The sequence below is a fragment of the Carex rostrata genome, chromosome 32 (assembly GCF_964058835.1).
Source record: "Carex rostrata chromosome 32, lpCarRost1.2, whole genome shotgun sequence".
Classification (NCBI taxonomy): Eukaryota; Viridiplantae; Streptophyta; class Magnoliopsida; order Poales; family Cyperaceae; genus Carex; species Carex rostrata.
The window spans coordinates 1,136,319-1,154,989 of record NC_135949.1 but is presented as its reverse complement, the minus strand read 5'-3'; the positions used below and the strand labels follow the sequence as shown (position 1 = coordinate 1,154,989).

Sequence of the window (18,671 nt, the reverse complement as noted above, 5' to 3'; positions counted from 1 at the left end):
ATCGGTTGTCCCATATAACCGATCCTGATTCCTGTTTTTCCACTAGTGGATGCTCTAAATTTCGATCAACTAGATGGATGGATAAATAAAAATAAAATTTGATCAAACCTGGGTGCAAGACAATAAATACAATGCTCTTTAATTTAAACAGTTCTGATCGACCAACGAACGACATATTTCCGTGTGTCTTCATTAACTCACGAAACAAGAATTCATGTTTCATGTTCATATATAGAAGATGTGAGTCATACATGTAACATGCTTGTAATGCTATATAATATAATGTGTCAAAATCATTTAATTAAGCAATAAACATGTTATAATATAATTAATAATTGTATAGATTTCATTAATATAATTTCCATCACAAATATATTTTTTAAAATTAAATTAAGCCCAGATTTTTCATGTACCCAAACCGCCATCACTTTTATATATGTTGTACATTATAAATAAAAATAAAGAACACATGCCAAAATTTCTTCACATGTAAAAAACCATACAGGTTTTGTATAAACTACTTTATTCTTTTGTAATGTTCGATCATTTAAAACAACTAGGACACTTTTTTAACAGCATTCTAGTTTTTTTTTTCTTTAAATATCTGATGCCCATATAATATAGAGAAGATCGTCAAATTATATGAAATTGGAATAACATGTACGTCGAACTTTATTTTAGAATTATTTTCATGTGTGGAAATTAACAAGAATGTATATATAATATTATTTTAGATTGTACGATCGATGTCTAGTCACCAATTACAAGATCTTAATAATTAAGTAATCAGAGCATCTAATCAATATCTAATCCATAGTGATATGACCATGGCCTTAATATTAAAAATATAAAATTAGGTGATATGGAGCACATATTGAGCACTTCAAATCGACTTTTTGAGTTTGAAATCACAAAAAATAAACTGGTAATATCAAGGTCATTGTCATACCACTTTGATCTTTGTGCTTGGAATTCATATTTTTGTTTTTCTTAAATCTTAACATTTCATTGATAGCCAAATTATAATGTCTCCACTCATTGTAAAAAATAAACATTGCTACTGCATTATGAATTACCAGAGGGTTCAAATGCACCCAAATTTGTCTGCTCCCAATTGCTCCCGATCATCAGCCGAACATCTTAAATTAGATGCACGATTCAGATTAAAATAGAAATAAACTTTACATTTCCTTTTCTAGCGCGCTTTTGATGCACCCAAATCTCTCCAGTGAAGGAAAGAAAAGAACGACCCCTCCAGTGAAGGAAAGAGCGTCTCTTCACCTTCTCTGTTTCGCCCTTCTCCCCACCTCCTTCGATTACCAATCACCCCTCTGATTACCAAAGTGGACAAAGTCGGTCTCCATGTCCGCTTCTCCTTCTCACGATAAAGAAATTGTTGTTTCTCCTTTTTCTGCTTCTCCTACTCATGATGATGTGCCATGTTCTCTTTCTCTGCTTGATGCTTCACTTGCTCTCTCCGCCAGGCCATCCAACGAACTGATCATGTCTCCATTCTCCATCGAGCCTTCATCTCCACCATTTGAAGCAACTGACGTAAGCTGTTTCTTTAAATTTTCAGAAGTAACAGAATTCAAGTATTGATCAAGTTGCTTAATCTTGTCAGATATTGTTCCTTCCTTGATTAATAGGCTTTGAAACTCATCGTATTGATTCAGTAGTAACAGAATTCAAGTATTGATCAATTTGCTTAATCTTGTCAGATATTGTTCTTAATATTTTACATGCATAAGCTCATTTCAGATTTTGACTAAGATTTTATGTTGTCAGATTTTAAATTATTAAAATTGCACTAATTGGTTGTTAAGTCTGACTTTGTTTATTATGAATTGATCTTAAAGAATCAACATGCTTAAAATTTGAATTTATTGGACTGCTTTACCTACTGTTCAAGAAACAACCTGCTTTAATTTACCTATAGTTCATAATATTTTTCATGTTACAATATTATGTCATACAAGTTCTCATTAAACATTGTTTTATGTTAGGACGATGATTCAATGGATGATGAGATCGAGATAGAGGCAGATTTTTCTCGCGGAGATAATGCAAATAAGATGAGTGGTAATGATCTTGCCCTATGGAAAGGCATGAAGTTTGCGTCGCTTGAAGAATTTGAAAGTTTTTATCAAAAGTTCGCTATTTCAGAGGGATATACGGTACGGATAAGGAGGACCGTGAAATTTCCACATACAGATAGAATTCGTAGGCGTCAGTATGTGTGCTCATGTGCTGGATTTTGTGAACCGAAAAAATCGAATCATATACTTGGTTTGGATCAAGAAAAAACGAGTAGAAGAACCTCAACTCGTAGAAGTGGTTGTCCGGTGAATATCAGTGTGTTAAATAAGAATGGTGTATGGAAGGTAGGATGCATTAACATGAAGCACAACCATCTTTTGGTTAGTCCGGCTAGTCGGATCCACTTAAAACAACCGGGAGGGATGCCATATGTGGCCAAAAACCTAGTGGAGAAATTTAGCGAAACGGATCTTCCTATTGGTAGAGTGGCAGATATTGTTAATTGTGATGCGAGTATAAATGTTTCACAAAGAAATTGTTGGAATCATAGAAGAGATCTTAGGAGGAAGAATCTGGAAGAAGATATGAAGAATTGTTTGTATAATTCGATCACTACCGAGCAATTTGATAATGCATGGAAGAAGATAATGGAAGATTACAAGCTTACAGAGGATAAGTGGTTGAATAACTTATTTGATATTCGGCAAAAATGGATTCCCGTTTACAACCGTACCATATTTTATGCCGGTATGAATACCACCCAAAGATGTGAGAGCATACACTCTTTTTTTGATTCATTTCTTAATAAAGGCACCACCTTGAGAGAATTTGTGATCAAGTACGAGCATGCTCTTGAGCATCGCTATAGGGCAGAGCATGTGGAGCGGTTTGCTTCCATATACAAAAATCCAATTTTGAAATCCAAATCTCCACTTGAAAAAGAAGCAGCTGATGTATACACAAGAAACATGTTCAAGGAGTTCCTAGAAGAGCTTACAGATGGTCTCACGATGAGAACAGATAAGTTAGAGAAAATTGGAACCTCAAGCAAGTACAAGGTATCATATTTTCACAATCCTAATGAGGCGTTTGTTGTAACTGTGGATGTTGAGGTCTGGGATGCTTCTTGTGAGTGTCATTTATTTGAATTCAAAGGTATATTATGCCGCCATATATTAGCAATATTCAATAAAAAAAATGTTGCAAAAATTCCTTCAAAATATATCTTACCACGGTGGACAAAGAAGGTGGGAGAGGGAATCTCCATTCCTATTTTAAAGAAGATAGGAGACAAAGATTCAATGGTTCGTGATTTACAACTTAATGATATGATGAGCCAATTAAGATCACATATGCACATGAGCACCAATGCATTTGACATCATAATGGATGGCTTAAATGGGATACTTAAAAGGGTTTCCATCTTAGAGCAAAACCAAGAAGGAAATGAAGGTGCAGTAATCGTTGGCCGTGTTGAAAGTGGCATTGAACTCCCCTCACTTAACAATCCGCCAATTACGAAAACAAAAGGACGCAAAAAGCAAGATGCCAATTTTTCGAAGAATGGACGCATCAAAAGAGGCTTTGAGGTAACTATGGAAAATTCAAAAAAGGCAAAACGGCAATGCAAAAACTGTGGTCAATATGGCCACTATTCTTCAACTTGTGAGCGAAGAAAACATGATGATGCTATGGAGGATGCACCAACTGAAGAGTCATAGAAGGGTATTGTTGGTATAGTAATGGAAATGATACTTTTAATATAGAAAGGGTACTTTTGTTATTTGTTTGCTGTTAGGTTTAGTTTATGTCGTTTTCAGTTTTTTATTCTAAATTGAAGTTGAATGTAATGTGATTTCTTATACTTGTGTTTTATGTTGCGTGACTTTTGCAAGCTTTAATTATACTTGTTGTTGGGTTCAGTTTTGTCAATAATTTTTATAAGCCTTGGTATACATCTTTCTATTGTTTTGTAAAAAAATGCAAATAAAAGAAACTAAAGGACCTTCTTGCAAATTTGTTTTTATAACCTCAGATAAAGTCTCATGAGTTCAGCTAAAAATATAATAGCAAGACCAAGTATATCAAGTAGTGTACCAACTGGTACAGAAAAAAACTCAGAACTGAACCTCCTTGCAAAATAAAAATAAACACATAGCTAGAGGGTGAGTTTTGCAAAACTATTTTACCCACTGAAAAAGAATATCCTCATGGATATATAGAAACAAGTTTCACATTTTTTGGAATTTTCTACAATTTTTAGTGGAGTCTCAAAGTTCAGCTTTTAAAAAATATAAAAAGCTGGAACACAAAAAACTCAGAACTGACAACATTTACAAACAAAAATTAAAAAGGAATCTAGGAGATGAATTTGACAAAACTGTTTTATAGGTTGATAAAGGACATCACGATGAACAAGCAGAAATAAATTTCACATTTTTTTAATTTTTTTACAATTTCTGGTGATTTTCCAAAGTTTAGATCCTGAAAGTTATAAAAACTGGTACTATACCAGATTGGTACCTAGGATTGTCCTGTACAAAATCATAATTTCAACTTAATTAAAAACCCAAATATGCATATATATACCCTGACATATGAATTATATCATAGGAATAAGGTTGAACTGATCAGCTCTTGTTACCTATGGTACTGGTATCAAGTCTTTCAAAGAATTGAATATGAATTAGTGTGTTAAACATGCTTTACGGTCTCTATATTTAGGTTGGAATTAAATGAAAATGAAAATTTCAGCTAAAAGTGTGTATGGTCTTCATTGACACATACAAATTAAAACACTACGGCAGAAAGGACTTTCTGCGACCGGAATTCCGGTCGCAGAAAGTTGGGTCGCCGGTCTCAGATAGGGAAAACGGTCGCTGATATAGTATTACGGTCGCTGAAAGCCCGGTCGCTGTAAGCATCGTCGCAGTTACTTTTCTGCTGACGTCAACGGTCGCTGAAAGACGTCAGCCGGTCGCTGATAATTTTTCTGCGACCATTTTTTTTCGTCGCTGTTTTTCTTGCTGACGTCATGAAAAAGTTTCTGCGATGACAGAAAACGGTCGCTGAAACTAAAAACGGTCGCAGATACCTTATTTTAGGTTTTTGATATTTGTTTTTGTTATTTATATTTGCACCATTTAATTAATTGGTACTACACGTACCGACAGAAACATCGTAACAATCGCATACAACAGAAACATCGCATATAACATACATCATAACATGAACATAAAAATCGATACAAAAACAACATAACAATTGCATACAACAGAAACATCGCATATAACATAAAAATCAAGAAACTGTATATCATCTCATCAAACATAAATATCCGAATAACTCAAGCAGTAAACAATACCATAAACAATAAACAGTATCATCTAACAAGATATAAATATATAAAAAGACCTAAGCAGTACCATCGCCAGCGACATTTGAGTAATGCCCCTCGTCATCATCCTCATCATCCTGAGCGGGCATCGAGGCCGGCTGCGTACCCGAACCTCCCTGTGAGGTTTTAAGAAAGTGTTTTAGGTAATTATGATTTAGGATTTAGAGTTCACAATTAAAAAAACATACTGAAATATCAAATTTCGTACCGAAGAAGCTCTGAACCGAGCCTCCAACCGAGCCTCCACCTGAGCCTCGATGCGAGCCTCCATCTTATCAAGTAACCGGGAAGATATCCTCTCAACATCTTCTTCTGTGAGATGCGTCGATGGCGGCATAGAAGAATATGACTGTGACGAGTGCGACCGAGCACTGCTAGACCCACCAGAGCGAAACATGCCTCTCGAAGTGCCTGAAACATGAAAAGTAAGACAATTAGAATTATCTGACAAAACTAAAAATAAATTTCAAATTTCAAAGAATGTTTATTTTACCTAGAGCACCGAGACCATAGTTATCGCCGTGGGCATTCTGATCATCAACGCCCGTAGTGAACCAGAGATCGCCGTCATATCTGGGCCATTTCTCTTTATCCTCTCCATACTTGTCCTTCATAGCTTTCTCATATTTTAGCTGCAAATTTTGTAAAATATAACAATAATGTTACGTACAATATGAACCATGATATTTTATACAACGATTTGAAAGTACTATTACCTGTGCATTTTTAGCCTTAGTACTAACGTATTCCCCCGTCTGCTTGTTCATATGGGTAGGCTGAAACAGCTCATCGCTCCATCTGGGTTCGCGCCCTTGTGTTTGCTCCTGTTAAGAATTTGAAAGACAATTTCATTTAAAAAAAGATTATCAAGGTTAGTTCGATTTTATTCAATAAGAATGAAAATATATTAATTTAATGAAAAACAACTTACGAAGCGCTGTTTGTGAACAAGCATGTTCACAGAGCCTGTCGAAGCCCCTGCACCTTCAACATTGGCCCTATTTTCTGCATTCCGCTGGCTCCGACTCACAAAAGCGTCGCTGCACCAGTGATCGACGAGTCCGGGCCAGTACGCTGGCTGGATCCAGGCGTCGTAGGGGCGAGGAGCAGCCCCACGCTCTTTCCACTCGAGCATTGACTCTCCGTACGACTTTTTTGCTGTCGCCTTGCATTTATTCAGCATATCCTGAAGCCGTACATCAGCTATCTTTCTAAATACACTCCATGCATCTGTCAAAGGTATATCCGGATGAAACTGGTAGTGCTTCTGCAATGTATAGTTAAGAATTAATATTGTTTGTTAGCTTCAAAAAAAGAAGAAGTAATTATTAGAGGTTTTGTTTCAGAAAGATTTACTTACTAAAAACTCTTCCTGGATAACATCCTTATTATCCTTGGGGAAATCCGTGTATCTGTAGTACGGGCCAGGATAATTCTGACGTACTGTCTGCGAAATAACTTTCGCGACTTGCTTTGTCTTCTCCGGATGCCCTGCATCAAAAGTCCTGCAAATAGGAATAATTATTACAACCACTACAATTAATGCATAATTACAAAATAAACAAAAAATGAATATTACTTGTAACCCCCTATCCGAAGCACTGGTCGCAAAGTCGGATCTCCCGCCGGCGCAATATAAGCATTTGGACCGCGACCATTTTTCTGACTAGCCTCTCCTTCCTCTTCTGCCGGTGCCTTTCCCTTCCCTTTTCGACTCGGTGCCATATCTAAAGTTGAGATGATAAAAATTAATTAGTTTCACTCATGCGAATTGAAAAAGAAACAAATATAAAAATATTAGCCTGATATAAAAATTAATTAGTTTCTCCGTACCTCTCTTTGAGCCTCTTTCCTTATTTTCCTATGAGATAGCAACAAACAAAAATCAAAACTTGCTACAGTACATGTTAAATTATACTTAATACATCAACAAAATATAAGTAAAATGTTTGTTTTCTGATTCGGGCTTGGGGAGTTGGAAAGACGATTCCAGTGGTACTGGTACTGGTATAACATTTAACAATTACCAGTGCTGTAAGGATTTTGATGTAACTCAAGAGAATTACATTCCAGTGCTGTAAGGATTTACAAATAATAAATCCAGCAAATCAGAACAAATAGTGTAGATTGGGCAGGGATTTGACCAACTCATTAAATTGATTCCATTATAGAATGAGAATAGCTGTCTGGCCTTATTCCAGCACAGCCTCAACCAATACAACTACCAAACATTCCCTGGACCATAATAATTGAACTTAACAAGTTAAGAGAAAATAGATACAAACACTTTGTTTTATGGTAAGTGAAACAAGTAGCATGAGGTACAATTTTGAACAACAACAAGTTAAGAGAAAATAGAACTTACGTCCCACCAACTCCGCTGATGACCTCCGAGCTAATAGGATGGAAAGGAAGCTCACAAATAGCCACCTATTTCGGAATCACAACAAAATCAAATTCTAAGAATTAAAAAGAGTTTGATTTAACACCTTGAGCAGAAATACTAGGGAAGGGAGATGAAAAACAGAAACCTTTGCTCCAAAGCCAGCAGAAGTCCTTGAAGCACGAATGCCACCGCTTCCAGCACCGATCACAAACAAATCGAAGTCGTACTCTTGCTGCTTGACACCTTTGTAACCAGAAATGCAGTTGGTCATTTAAAAATCTCAAAATAAACTAGGTAGTTGCAGCTTTAATTTTTTTATTTGAACGCAACATAAAAAACAAATGGAAGCCACGTGATTCATATTCACATCTTATAGGAATATGTGATTCATATTCACATCTTAAAATAATATATCTATTAGGGTCAGAATTTCAGAATTTCTCAAGTATGCCAAAAAATCGAATCGAATCGAACATATGCCAAGAATGCTTAACCCTTCTTTGTAAATAATGTGTAACCTAATAGTTAGAATTTTACATTATAGTTGAAACCTAATAGATATATTTTCACATGATAGGTGTCGAGACTAGCTCAAATTCCCCTTGACACACATTGATTTGTTTTTCCATTTTACAATACAATTTAGCCCCGTGTAATGCTTATAAGCATAAATAAGACAATTATAAGGGCCTGTGCTTAATACATGCTTTTGGGACGCACAATAATTGAAGGATACACAAAAAGGATGAATAGAGTTGAACTAGAATTATGGCAAGCAAAAAGAAGAACAGCACTCAATCCAGTAGCATTTGCATGACCAAATTTTATCAAATATAATCCAAAATCAAATACCCTAAATCAGAACAGTCTGGCACAGGCAGTAATAACTGATTAATGTCTAAATTACGCTCAAAATAACACTGAATCAGAACTTGAGAACCGATCAAAAGGCTCACATTGCGTTCAAAATTAAAATTACCTTGCAACAGTAGAGATGGCACAGGCAGTGTGGCACAGGCGCAGCAACGGCGAGCCTTCTTCTTCGCGCAGGTGGAGGCGACGGTCACCACCGGCTGCTCGATTTTGGCGTTTCGCAAAGAGGAACCGAATGGGACAGAGAATCAACAAGATGGGAGAGAGGGGAGAGAGGCTGGCGAATGGGACAGAAAAGGTAGTTTAGGGTTTAGGCACAGGCCGGCAGCGACGATCTCCGGTGGCCGAGACCTCTGGCTGGCGCGAGACAGACAGCGTCGACTAGGGTTCTGCGGAGAAGAGATGGCGCGCGCGCCTTTATTTTTTTTTCCCCAAAACTTTCAGCGACCGGCGATGGCGCCGGTCGCAGAAGGTGGTCGCAAAAAGTTCATCGTCGCCTCTGATTTCCGCTGTATTTTTTTTTGGGGAGAAAATAAACTTTCTGAGACCGGCGTTAGCCCCGGTCGCTGAGACCGGTCGCAGAAAATCCATTATGCTGTAGTGAAATGAAAATTGAAACCATTTAGTAATATGAAATTGCCTTCACGCAAGAAAAATAAATAAAATCAAACTAAGAAGCAAAATATTTCATCAATCACCCGAAATGACATGATTTCACTAAGAAGCAAAGTACAACATTACAATATTTCATAATTACAAGCATTCATCTATTTATCCTAACGATTACATAGGCCTTTGACTAATTCCTTTTTCCTTGATTTCTTCTCTATGTTTGAGTCATTGTGAATAATAGGAAGAGCTTTGCCAAATGCCTTCGAACTCTTCATGCCTTTTACCTGACACACGTGACAAGACAGTAAATATTTTTAGAGAAATAATTGCAGTTAAAGCGGATAATTTACAAGATAAATAAATTTAACAAGCTCACATGATTCAAGATGTTAAAGAACTCTTGATCAGTAGCAAATACGGATGCTTTGTCCATACACCACTATATTAAATTTAAAAAAAATGCTAAAAACTTTAAGCCAAAAAAGGGATCTGATGAAGTTTACATCTTCGTTGCTACAATTATAAACGAATAGATTGTGTCATTTGCAAATAACATATGAAAATATTCAAAAAAATGTTAACAAGAGGGATTCAATTCCCTGATTTTTCATTATAGATTGCTCGATCAAATGGTAACCACCGGATTATGTAATGTACAAACAACAGGCACGAGACTAGGGACCCTTTAAAAATTTGGCCAATACTGATAACAAAATTTGTCAGTCTCTCCGTTTGACAGTATAGTACCACTAACAAAATGAGTATGTCAATCTTACCTCAAATAATCGAGTCGCCGAAGAGACAGAGAGAGGAGATTGTCACAAACCCTAAAGCGAGAAGGGTTCCGAAGCCCTGAATGGTCGAGGCGGAGAGGAAGCGGGAGGTGATCTGGACTGTTCATTGGAAAGCGAGATGGGGGAGGGGATCCGGCATTGATGCGTCCATTGATAACAGAGAGGAAGCGAGAGGGGGGATGCATCCATTGTTCGGGGCGGAGAGGAAGCAGGAGGCGGGGATCGGGCGTTGGGGAATCAGAGGTGGGGGGAGATCGAAACGAAGAAGTGGAGATGGTGAGTTTGGTTCGCGTCTTTCACTGGAGATGACAGAGAACATGAAATGAATGGAGAGCGTCCAGAAATGAAATTAATTTTGTATAGCGGAGGCAATCTGGATCGTGCATCTAATTTAAGATGTTCGGCTGATGATCGGGAGCAATTGGGAGCAGACAAATTTGGGTGCATTTGAACCCTCCTCTTGGTTTATATATATTTTGAACCTCATAGTTTGAAAGTCTGAATCTGTCTCTGATCTCAAGTCGGAAATTACTATCGGACAAAAACTTAATTTGAAAAATATACATATTTATAGTCAAATCCTTGCAAAATATGAAAATAAAATTAATTGTAGCATGCATCCAATTCTTAATATATATTTTTCTTTTAGAAGTCCAAACATGCCACGGTATCTAAGGTCACAATATTTGAATCATTGCATCATACACGTATAATATTTTCGAGAATAAAACAGCTTTGATATTAAAAAAAAATTGCAAGGCCTATCAATGAAAAAATTGGAAGGCCTATCAATGAACTCATATGCTCTGAGGTAACATAATATTTATGTTTAGATCACAGCTGTCTGATTATTATTACGCACGACTATTAAAGGAACATGTACATTATCTCGGGCCGGATCTGAACAGAAATATTATGTTACCTCAGAGAATAAGGACACTACCCATAACTATTCCAATGATTAAATCAGGACCGTTCTTTATTATTGGACGGCATAGAAGTTTGATATTTACTAATGAGTAAGGCTACGGTGCTATGGGTTGCATAAGGGCCTCTATGCAACAGCTCAATATTCGAGTTTTCAAAATTCTAACGGTCGATCCGAACTGTTCAACATGATCTCCATATGAATATGTACTTGCAAACCAAATTTTACATTTTTTAGAATTTTTTTACTATTTTTTAGATAGGTAGAAAATTAAATATCTGAATGGTGTAGAATTTTTTAAATCAAATAATTTTCTATCTGTCTAAAAAATATAAAATTTGGTTTGCAAGTACATATTCATATGGAGATCATGTTGAACGGTTCGGATCTACGGTTAGGATTTTAAAAACTTAAATATTAAGCAGTTGCATAGAGGCCCTCTATGCAACCCATAGCACCGTACCCTTACTCTTTACTAATTATCTAACCTGAACAACAATACATATGTAAAAAATTCAAAATATATTATTATTTTTTTACATGGCCTTTGACTATATAATACTGGAGGAGGGATCCACTTACAACATTTTGAAAGTTACAACATCTTACAACAATTCCATTTTGTGATTTTCAAAGTCAAAACAGTTGATCCAAACCGTTCAACATGATCTATATATTAAGATGTGCTTGGAGATCAAATTTTACATTCTTTTTTTTTTACTATTTATCAAGTATTTTACAAAACTGCTCTTTTTAGACAATTCTGGACCACTGAAAAACAACAGTTTTGTAAAATACTTAATAAATAGTAAAAAAAATATAAAATTTGATCTCCATGCATATCTTAATATAGATATCATGTTGAGCGGTTTGGATCGATTGTTTGGACTTTAAAAATCGCAAAAGTCGAATTGAAGAACGAGGCGGAGACACATTCAAAGAATGGAGTCAATTGATCTTCATTTATTTTTAAAAATTTTGTACTCATACATGATTTTTTATATAATTTAGAACAAAATCTTATGAATTGTAAAATTGATCTTTATTTATATACAAAATTTATATGATTAACTTTTATTCACATTTAATTTCTATAATTTAAAAGTTTGACTCCGTCTCTAATTAAAGAGAAAGAAGGTTAAACGATTAAAATTAATTAAGAACATGAAAGCCACTGGTTTCAAATTTATGCCTTATTTTTGTGTTTGAGACATCCATCCAATGATGTGACTGAAGCCTTGATATTGCATAGCCAAAATTTGAATATGTTCAGTACCTAGCTAAGGATCCTTAGTCTTTATATGGATACTCTCATCAGGGATTTTAGTATGGGGTGATACTATTTTTTCCTTTTGTTGGTAAACTCATAGTTGTAACTTGTAAGTGGCTCTATTTTGATAATATAGCTCTGGGCTAGGAATTCACATCCTCTCCGGTACTGTAACAGAGAATCTTTTACAATTATTGGATATGGACCGTTCTTTTAAACTTGGCACCAGGGGCGGAACTAGAATTTGGATATAGGGGAGGCTAAACATCATTTAAAAAAAAAAAAAATTATAACACAAAATCTTTCACTATTTGAGTTCATAAAAAAGATACAATAAATAACTAGCATCAACAAAATACTATGTCTATCAAAACTAAATTAAAAATATGAAATTCATATATTATTTAAATTTCGACCTATGATTTCCTAAAAAATCAAATTCAGCAATAATCTCATATGTGTACAAATTATATATTAAAAAATAAATTATTATTTTTTATCTCAAAATTACAATAAATAATAATTTTAAAAGTAAAAAAAAATACAAACCTCAATTAAAATTAAATTTCATAGATCTTCTTTAACTTTGTTTTTGTTTTCTGAATATTTTTCATATGCCGTTGGATTTCGCCCCTCTTCAAAAATTGATTAATTTGTTTTCTGTTTTGGTGAATTGGAAGAGCCGAAGAGATATTCAATTGCTCGATTCCTATCTTTCAAGCATTCAATGCTCAATTGCTCAATTTCTTTCTTTTATTTTCTTTATACGGTTAACTTTCCTAATTCTAGCAAGAAGCCAAGAAGTTATATATTTTTTAATATTGATGGTACGCAAATCTAGAAGTCAAGATTGCAAATGGTAAAAAAAGTCAAAAAGTTGTTCCTTAAATTTTATTTTTAGACCCTATAAGTTTGTAATAATACATAGAGGGGGCTGCCATGTACAAAAATATAATATTTACATAAAATTCTATATACATGATTAAAAAAAAAAAATGAAAGGGTGGCTTAGCACCCCCTCAACAACACTATGTTCCGCCACTGCTTGGCACGAATCTCAAAACCTAGTAATATTGTCCTTACAATAGTCCGAATTCCAAAGCAGCTGGGAGTTAATCTTAAACCGTAAAAGTGAAGAGAATATTTTACAGTAATAGAGAGGATACTTGTTGGTTCTCACTTCCCATCCTTTCTTTCAGAAAGAAAAGGAACGACGCCAGTAATATTAATTTCGGTAGATACTTCAGCTAAATTAAACAGGAAAAAAAAAAAAAAACCAAGTTTAAAATGGAAAATATGACGACATCATCTGTCATTATATGTAATGCATGAAATAAAAATGTATTTATTTTAGGTAATTTTTTTCAATTTATTCAGTCAATATCAAACACCAAGGAATGTACTTCTTTTGTATCAGAATTAATTTTAAAGAATTGAAAATCGAGTAGGATTAAAATGCATCATTAGTTTTGTGCTCCAATCAGGCTGTACGTTTCTATTTCCATTTTCAAAGTAAATACAGTCGATTCGAACTGCTCGATATGATCTCCATATTAAAATGTGCTTAGTGACCAAACTCTATTATTTTTGAAACTTTTTTACGTTTTTCCAGATAGGAACAAAAATCACTGTTTTGAATTGGCCATAATTATTTGAATACAGTGATTTTGTACTTATACAAAAAGAATAGTAAAAATGTTCTAACAAATATAAAATTTCATCTCCAAACACATTTTAATATGAAGATCATGTTAAACGGTTCGGACATTGCAAACGAAGATAAGAATATAGAGTATGATTAGAGTGCAGGTCGAATGGTTTATTTTAGCCCAACTCTTAAAAATCTATACATGACTTATTTTCTTATCATTTAATTGTTGTCCATTGTTTAACATTCAGCAAGATAATTTATTTCAGTATAATGTATAGAATTTTTTTTTTAATTTCAAAATTTAATTAACTTTGAAATTAAGGTCAAATCTAGGTTAGACCTGAGAAGTTAGAACTTTTTGTTGATATAAACAAAAATTTCACAGCCTTTAGCATTCTACATATTTGAAATAAGTTAAAAGACCGGCCATTACATTTATAGCAACATAATAATAAATTTAATAAATTGATTAGATCGAAATAAAATTCTTATGAACTAACTTAGCAGCCTTGAAGCTACGAGGGTTGCCTTAATGGATTCGTATCCTCTCAGGCAGATTAGTATAGGGGGTTGTATTATTGGGCTTTGAGATTTGTGCCAAGTTAAAAAGAACGGTACATATCTATTAATTGTAAAAGATCCCTTATCAGGTATTTGAGAGGATGTGAATTCTGCCTCAGCAGCCCCTGCACAAAAATTTTATTTATTAACTAGCAGAAAATATCACTTTTCTTCGGCAGTGCCGACCAGGAGTGGAATTAGAAAACTCTGACAGAGAAGGTTGAAAATTAAAATGCATAATTTACTGAGTGAGATTTAAATCCAAGACCTCTTAACTACAAGTTAAAGTTCTAACTACTAGACTACAAGTAAACAATTAATTATTAATATATATAACTAAAATTTTAAAATTATAAAGGTGGCTTAGCCACCTTCAAATACACTGATATTTGCCCCTGGTGCCGACTGAGATATTGCAGGAAAAACTGAACAAGTTGTTGATATATAATGCGAAGAAAACAAAACTAAAACAGTGTATATGCATATAATATTGGATGAACCACAATATAAAAGTTGTATAAATCATATTAGATATGATTTTAGAAATTTGTAAAAACTATACATATGGAACAAAAAATATTGTATATAGTGCCAAAGAGTGCTGACAGTGCTTGGTTTGGATCTGGATTTTTACATTAACAATGATCTCAGCCATCCTCAGCCGCACAAACTCATCATAAAATTGTGCAATCATAAAATTAAAATTTTGAGTTTTCAAATTAAAGCCAACACTTGCAACAAACTTCATCTTCTCATAATGAAAACAAAGAGAGAATAATAGAAAAGTCGGAAAAATTAGCTGCTAGAGGCATATAAGTGCAAGATGATGGCATCAATTTAGCAAATTAATTCCGACACTGAATTTGATCAAGCATCCCATATATTAATATCAAACAGGTTTGAACAATTGAACTTGTACCCCGTCCCCAATCCACACACACACACACAAAAAAAAGATGCACTCATAGCAGTGTAAAAGGGATTTATCCAATGCCAGACATCATAAAGCATTTTCAAGCAATCATCTTTAAAAAAAAACAAACTATCCGGAATCAGATTCAGATTACCAATTCCATTTCTCTCCAAAACCTCTGTTAGACGCGATATATGTTTACCAGACTTCTCACCTATTATATCAACTGAGTTCAGGTTTTTGCACTGGAAACACAAATCACTCGAACGGAGGTGTTGTTCCGACTTTACAGAGGCAGGGCTTCCTCACCGCCCCGCCACCTTTAAGCAGGAAGACAGTGGAGGAGGTGTGGACTGAAATACACCGGGCACAGGGAGGAGGGCCACTCACCTCACGTGGGACCCACCAGCAGGCAGTAAATGGAGATTCAAGTGGCAGACAGCCAACCTTTGGGGAAATGACCCTTGAGGATTTTCTTATCAAGGCTGGGGTCGTGCGTGAACCCACTGTCAGTGTAAGAGTGGCACCACCGCAATTCGGACAGATGACGGCGATGTACCCAATTGGAGCAGAGATGTATGGGGCCCCAATGATGGGAGGGGCCAATGTGAATATGAATATGAACATGAATGGGGGGATGATGCATGGGATGATGGTGGGGCCAGTAGGGAGTCCCGGGACACCTGACGGGATGGGGGATGATGTAACAGGAGGCTATGATAGGGGGGATGGGAGGAAGAGGTCGGCAGGTGCAGTAGGGATGGGAGAAGAGGGGTTTGTTGTTGAAAAGGGAGTTCAGAGGAGGCAGCGTCGCATGATAAAAAACCGTGAATCTGCCGCCCGCTCCCGCGCCAGGAAACAGGTTATTTTACTTTATTATTATTTTTTTTACAATTTTTATTATTGTGAATTGCTGGATATTATCATGCACGGTGCAATGAATTATGAATGGGATGATGAAAGACCAAACTGTACAAATGGTTCCAAGCAAAGCTAAGAAAAGCAACTATCATTAGCTTCGGCTTTTTCTTGATGGCCTCTACATTGTCATTAAAATTATCTACACGGAGATAGAAATATTTGAAATTTGCTCTCGTGACAGTTTAATTAGCTTAAATGGTTCCAATATTATACCCTATACTTCCATTGTACATGTGAATTATGACACATATCAATGTATCAATGATACTGTTTCATTCAAGAGTTGTTTGAACCCTTTTTGGCCAAGGTTTCTTTCAAACTATTAAACTTCTAAGGATATGAAGTTATGCACACTACCAAAGTTATTAGCAAAGGTGCAAAATTTAATTGTCTTTCTTTTTTCAACCGGTAAATCTCATTTGTCTGTAACTGCGGCTAATTGCATGCATTGCGCACTGTTTTTATGGGCGTAAACTGGAAGCTGGGCGGCTTGCACGCCCCTGGTTTCCTATTGAACTAATAAAGAGATGTACAAAGTCAAATATCTTTAATAGTAACGTACGCATTTTTGTTGCATTAAATGCCGCACTAGGACAGACCATTTTTTTTTTTCTAATCTGATTCATTAAATGTGGTTCATTATATATTAGCATGCACTTATATATGCACTGTGTATGTCAATTGTGATGCTTTAATTAGTGACTGTCTAATTTGTGTGAATGTTGTTCATGTTCCATGGAGTTTACAATTAGCATACTTGACCGATATATTAATTAACCTTTGGCCTTCAGTGTTTAAGACTCATTGTTGGTTTAGTTTGCTTCTTGGGGCATATTGCACCCGTAAACCTTCTTGATTCAAGGACAGATATGTATCGGAGGCTGTGTTTCAACAATAATCTCACCTTGGTACATGCATATTCTTACCCTATGTATAGTTTCTAATATATCAGTTTACATTATAGAACTCCAACCGTTGATCGAATTGCCAACTAAAGATAATTGCCAGGTTATATTCATTCTGTTACAACATGATTCCTGCATACCATTAATACATTGATGATTTGTATATTTCCGAGTTATTTTGAAGTAAATGCATAAGAATTCTGTTAGGTATAAATAGATATTATCTTGTCTTTCCAGTACTACAATGAAATCAAATTAAATTCATCAGCTAATTAAGTTACTATGCATATACTTGACCAGTAAACCTGCTCATCATGTTAGTATGTTCACCTCATTCTATGGAATTGATTAGCTTCCAGTTGTACCGGATGGTATGTATTTACTTCTTAGTTAGCAATTCTCCAAAAAAGAAAAATATATAGATAACTCTTAGCTAGCTTCCCTTTTTGTCTGTCATTAAGCTAGAGCTAATTGATGTAATTTGTCTTGATGAAGGCATACACTGTCGAGCTTGAAGCAGAGCTGACTCTCTTGAAAGAAGAGAATGAGCGCCTCAAAGAAGAGGAGGTTATGAAATTTTTTTCAATTTATCTGCTTTTTTAATTTTCCATCTTTCTTTGTGCTAACAAAGTAATCTGCTTTGACATGCAGAAGAAGGTTATGGAGCTAAAGCGTCAGATGGTACTATCATTTACTCTGCCTATTCTTATTGTTTTGTTTTATGTTGTTAGCAACAGTACTGACATTATGCAAACATATTTTGTTGAAATTGAAACTTGTGGTACTGTAAAATGCAGTTACTCGAAGCCATAACAGAGCAGGCATATGTGCATGCACAGAAGGCAAAAGGATCCCTCAGGCGTAGCTTCACTTGCACTTGGTGATTTTCAAACAGGCAAAGAAAGCTCATAATCTTTTTTTTCTTGTAAGGCTCTTGGACTCTACTGTTGCTGTTCGTTTGATGTTTTATTAATTCTAGTGGTTTATTATGGTAATAAATAGGTTAATCTTATAGTTGCATTACAGTAGAGTGAGTACTTGTTAATTTCTAGTGTTCGTACTGTGTATGAATTTTTTTTTTTTTTGGTGAAAACAATAGTGGTGAATTTGGATCTTTTCTGAAAACAATAGATGGATGGTTTTTAATTTTATCTTCATGGTGCTTAGAACTTTTCTATCATTATGAAGAGCGCAATAATATGTATGTTTTTTTTTTTTTTTTTTCATTTGGTCCTACCATGTTTAATTTCCCAGTTAATTGGCTGTACATACATAAATCACAACTTCATCATAGATCAGTTTAACAATGACATTTTATATTTCACGTCAAAATTAGGCAAGTCCGATGCATCATGATCATCCTATCATTGCTTCTCATCTTTCGTTTTTCCCTCCGAGAAGCAAACAAAAAACTCTGGTG

At 35.1% G+C, this 18,671-nt stretch overlaps 2 protein-coding genes across 2 annotated transcripts; both read left to right on the top strand.

Moving 5' to 3' along the window:
• Positions 1 to 1,362: 1,362 nt before the first annotated feature.
• Positions 1,363 to 3,761, top strand: LOC144547759 (protein FAR1-RELATED SEQUENCE 1-like). Its single transcript, XM_078296456.1, has 2 exons — positions 1,363 to 1,554; positions 2,007 to 3,761. Exons 1-2 carry the CDS (start codon positions 1,363 to 1,365, stop codon positions 3,759 to 3,761), a joined length of 1,947 nt encoding a protein of 648 aa, XP_078152582.1.
• A 9,835-nt stretch (positions 3,762 to 13,596) lies between these two features.
• Positions 13,597 to 18,155, top strand: LOC144548033 (bZIP transcription factor ABI5 homolog). The gene is made up of 5 exons (XM_078296719.1): positions 13,597 to 13,621; positions 15,662 to 16,287; positions 17,747 to 17,818; positions 17,903 to 17,932; positions 18,049 to 18,155. Exons 1-5 carry the CDS (start codon positions 13,597 to 13,599, stop codon positions 18,133 to 18,135), a joined length of 840 nt encoding a protein of 279 aa, XP_078152845.1. The 3' UTR covers positions 18,136 to 18,155.
• Positions 18,156 to 18,671: the final 516 nt, after the last annotated feature.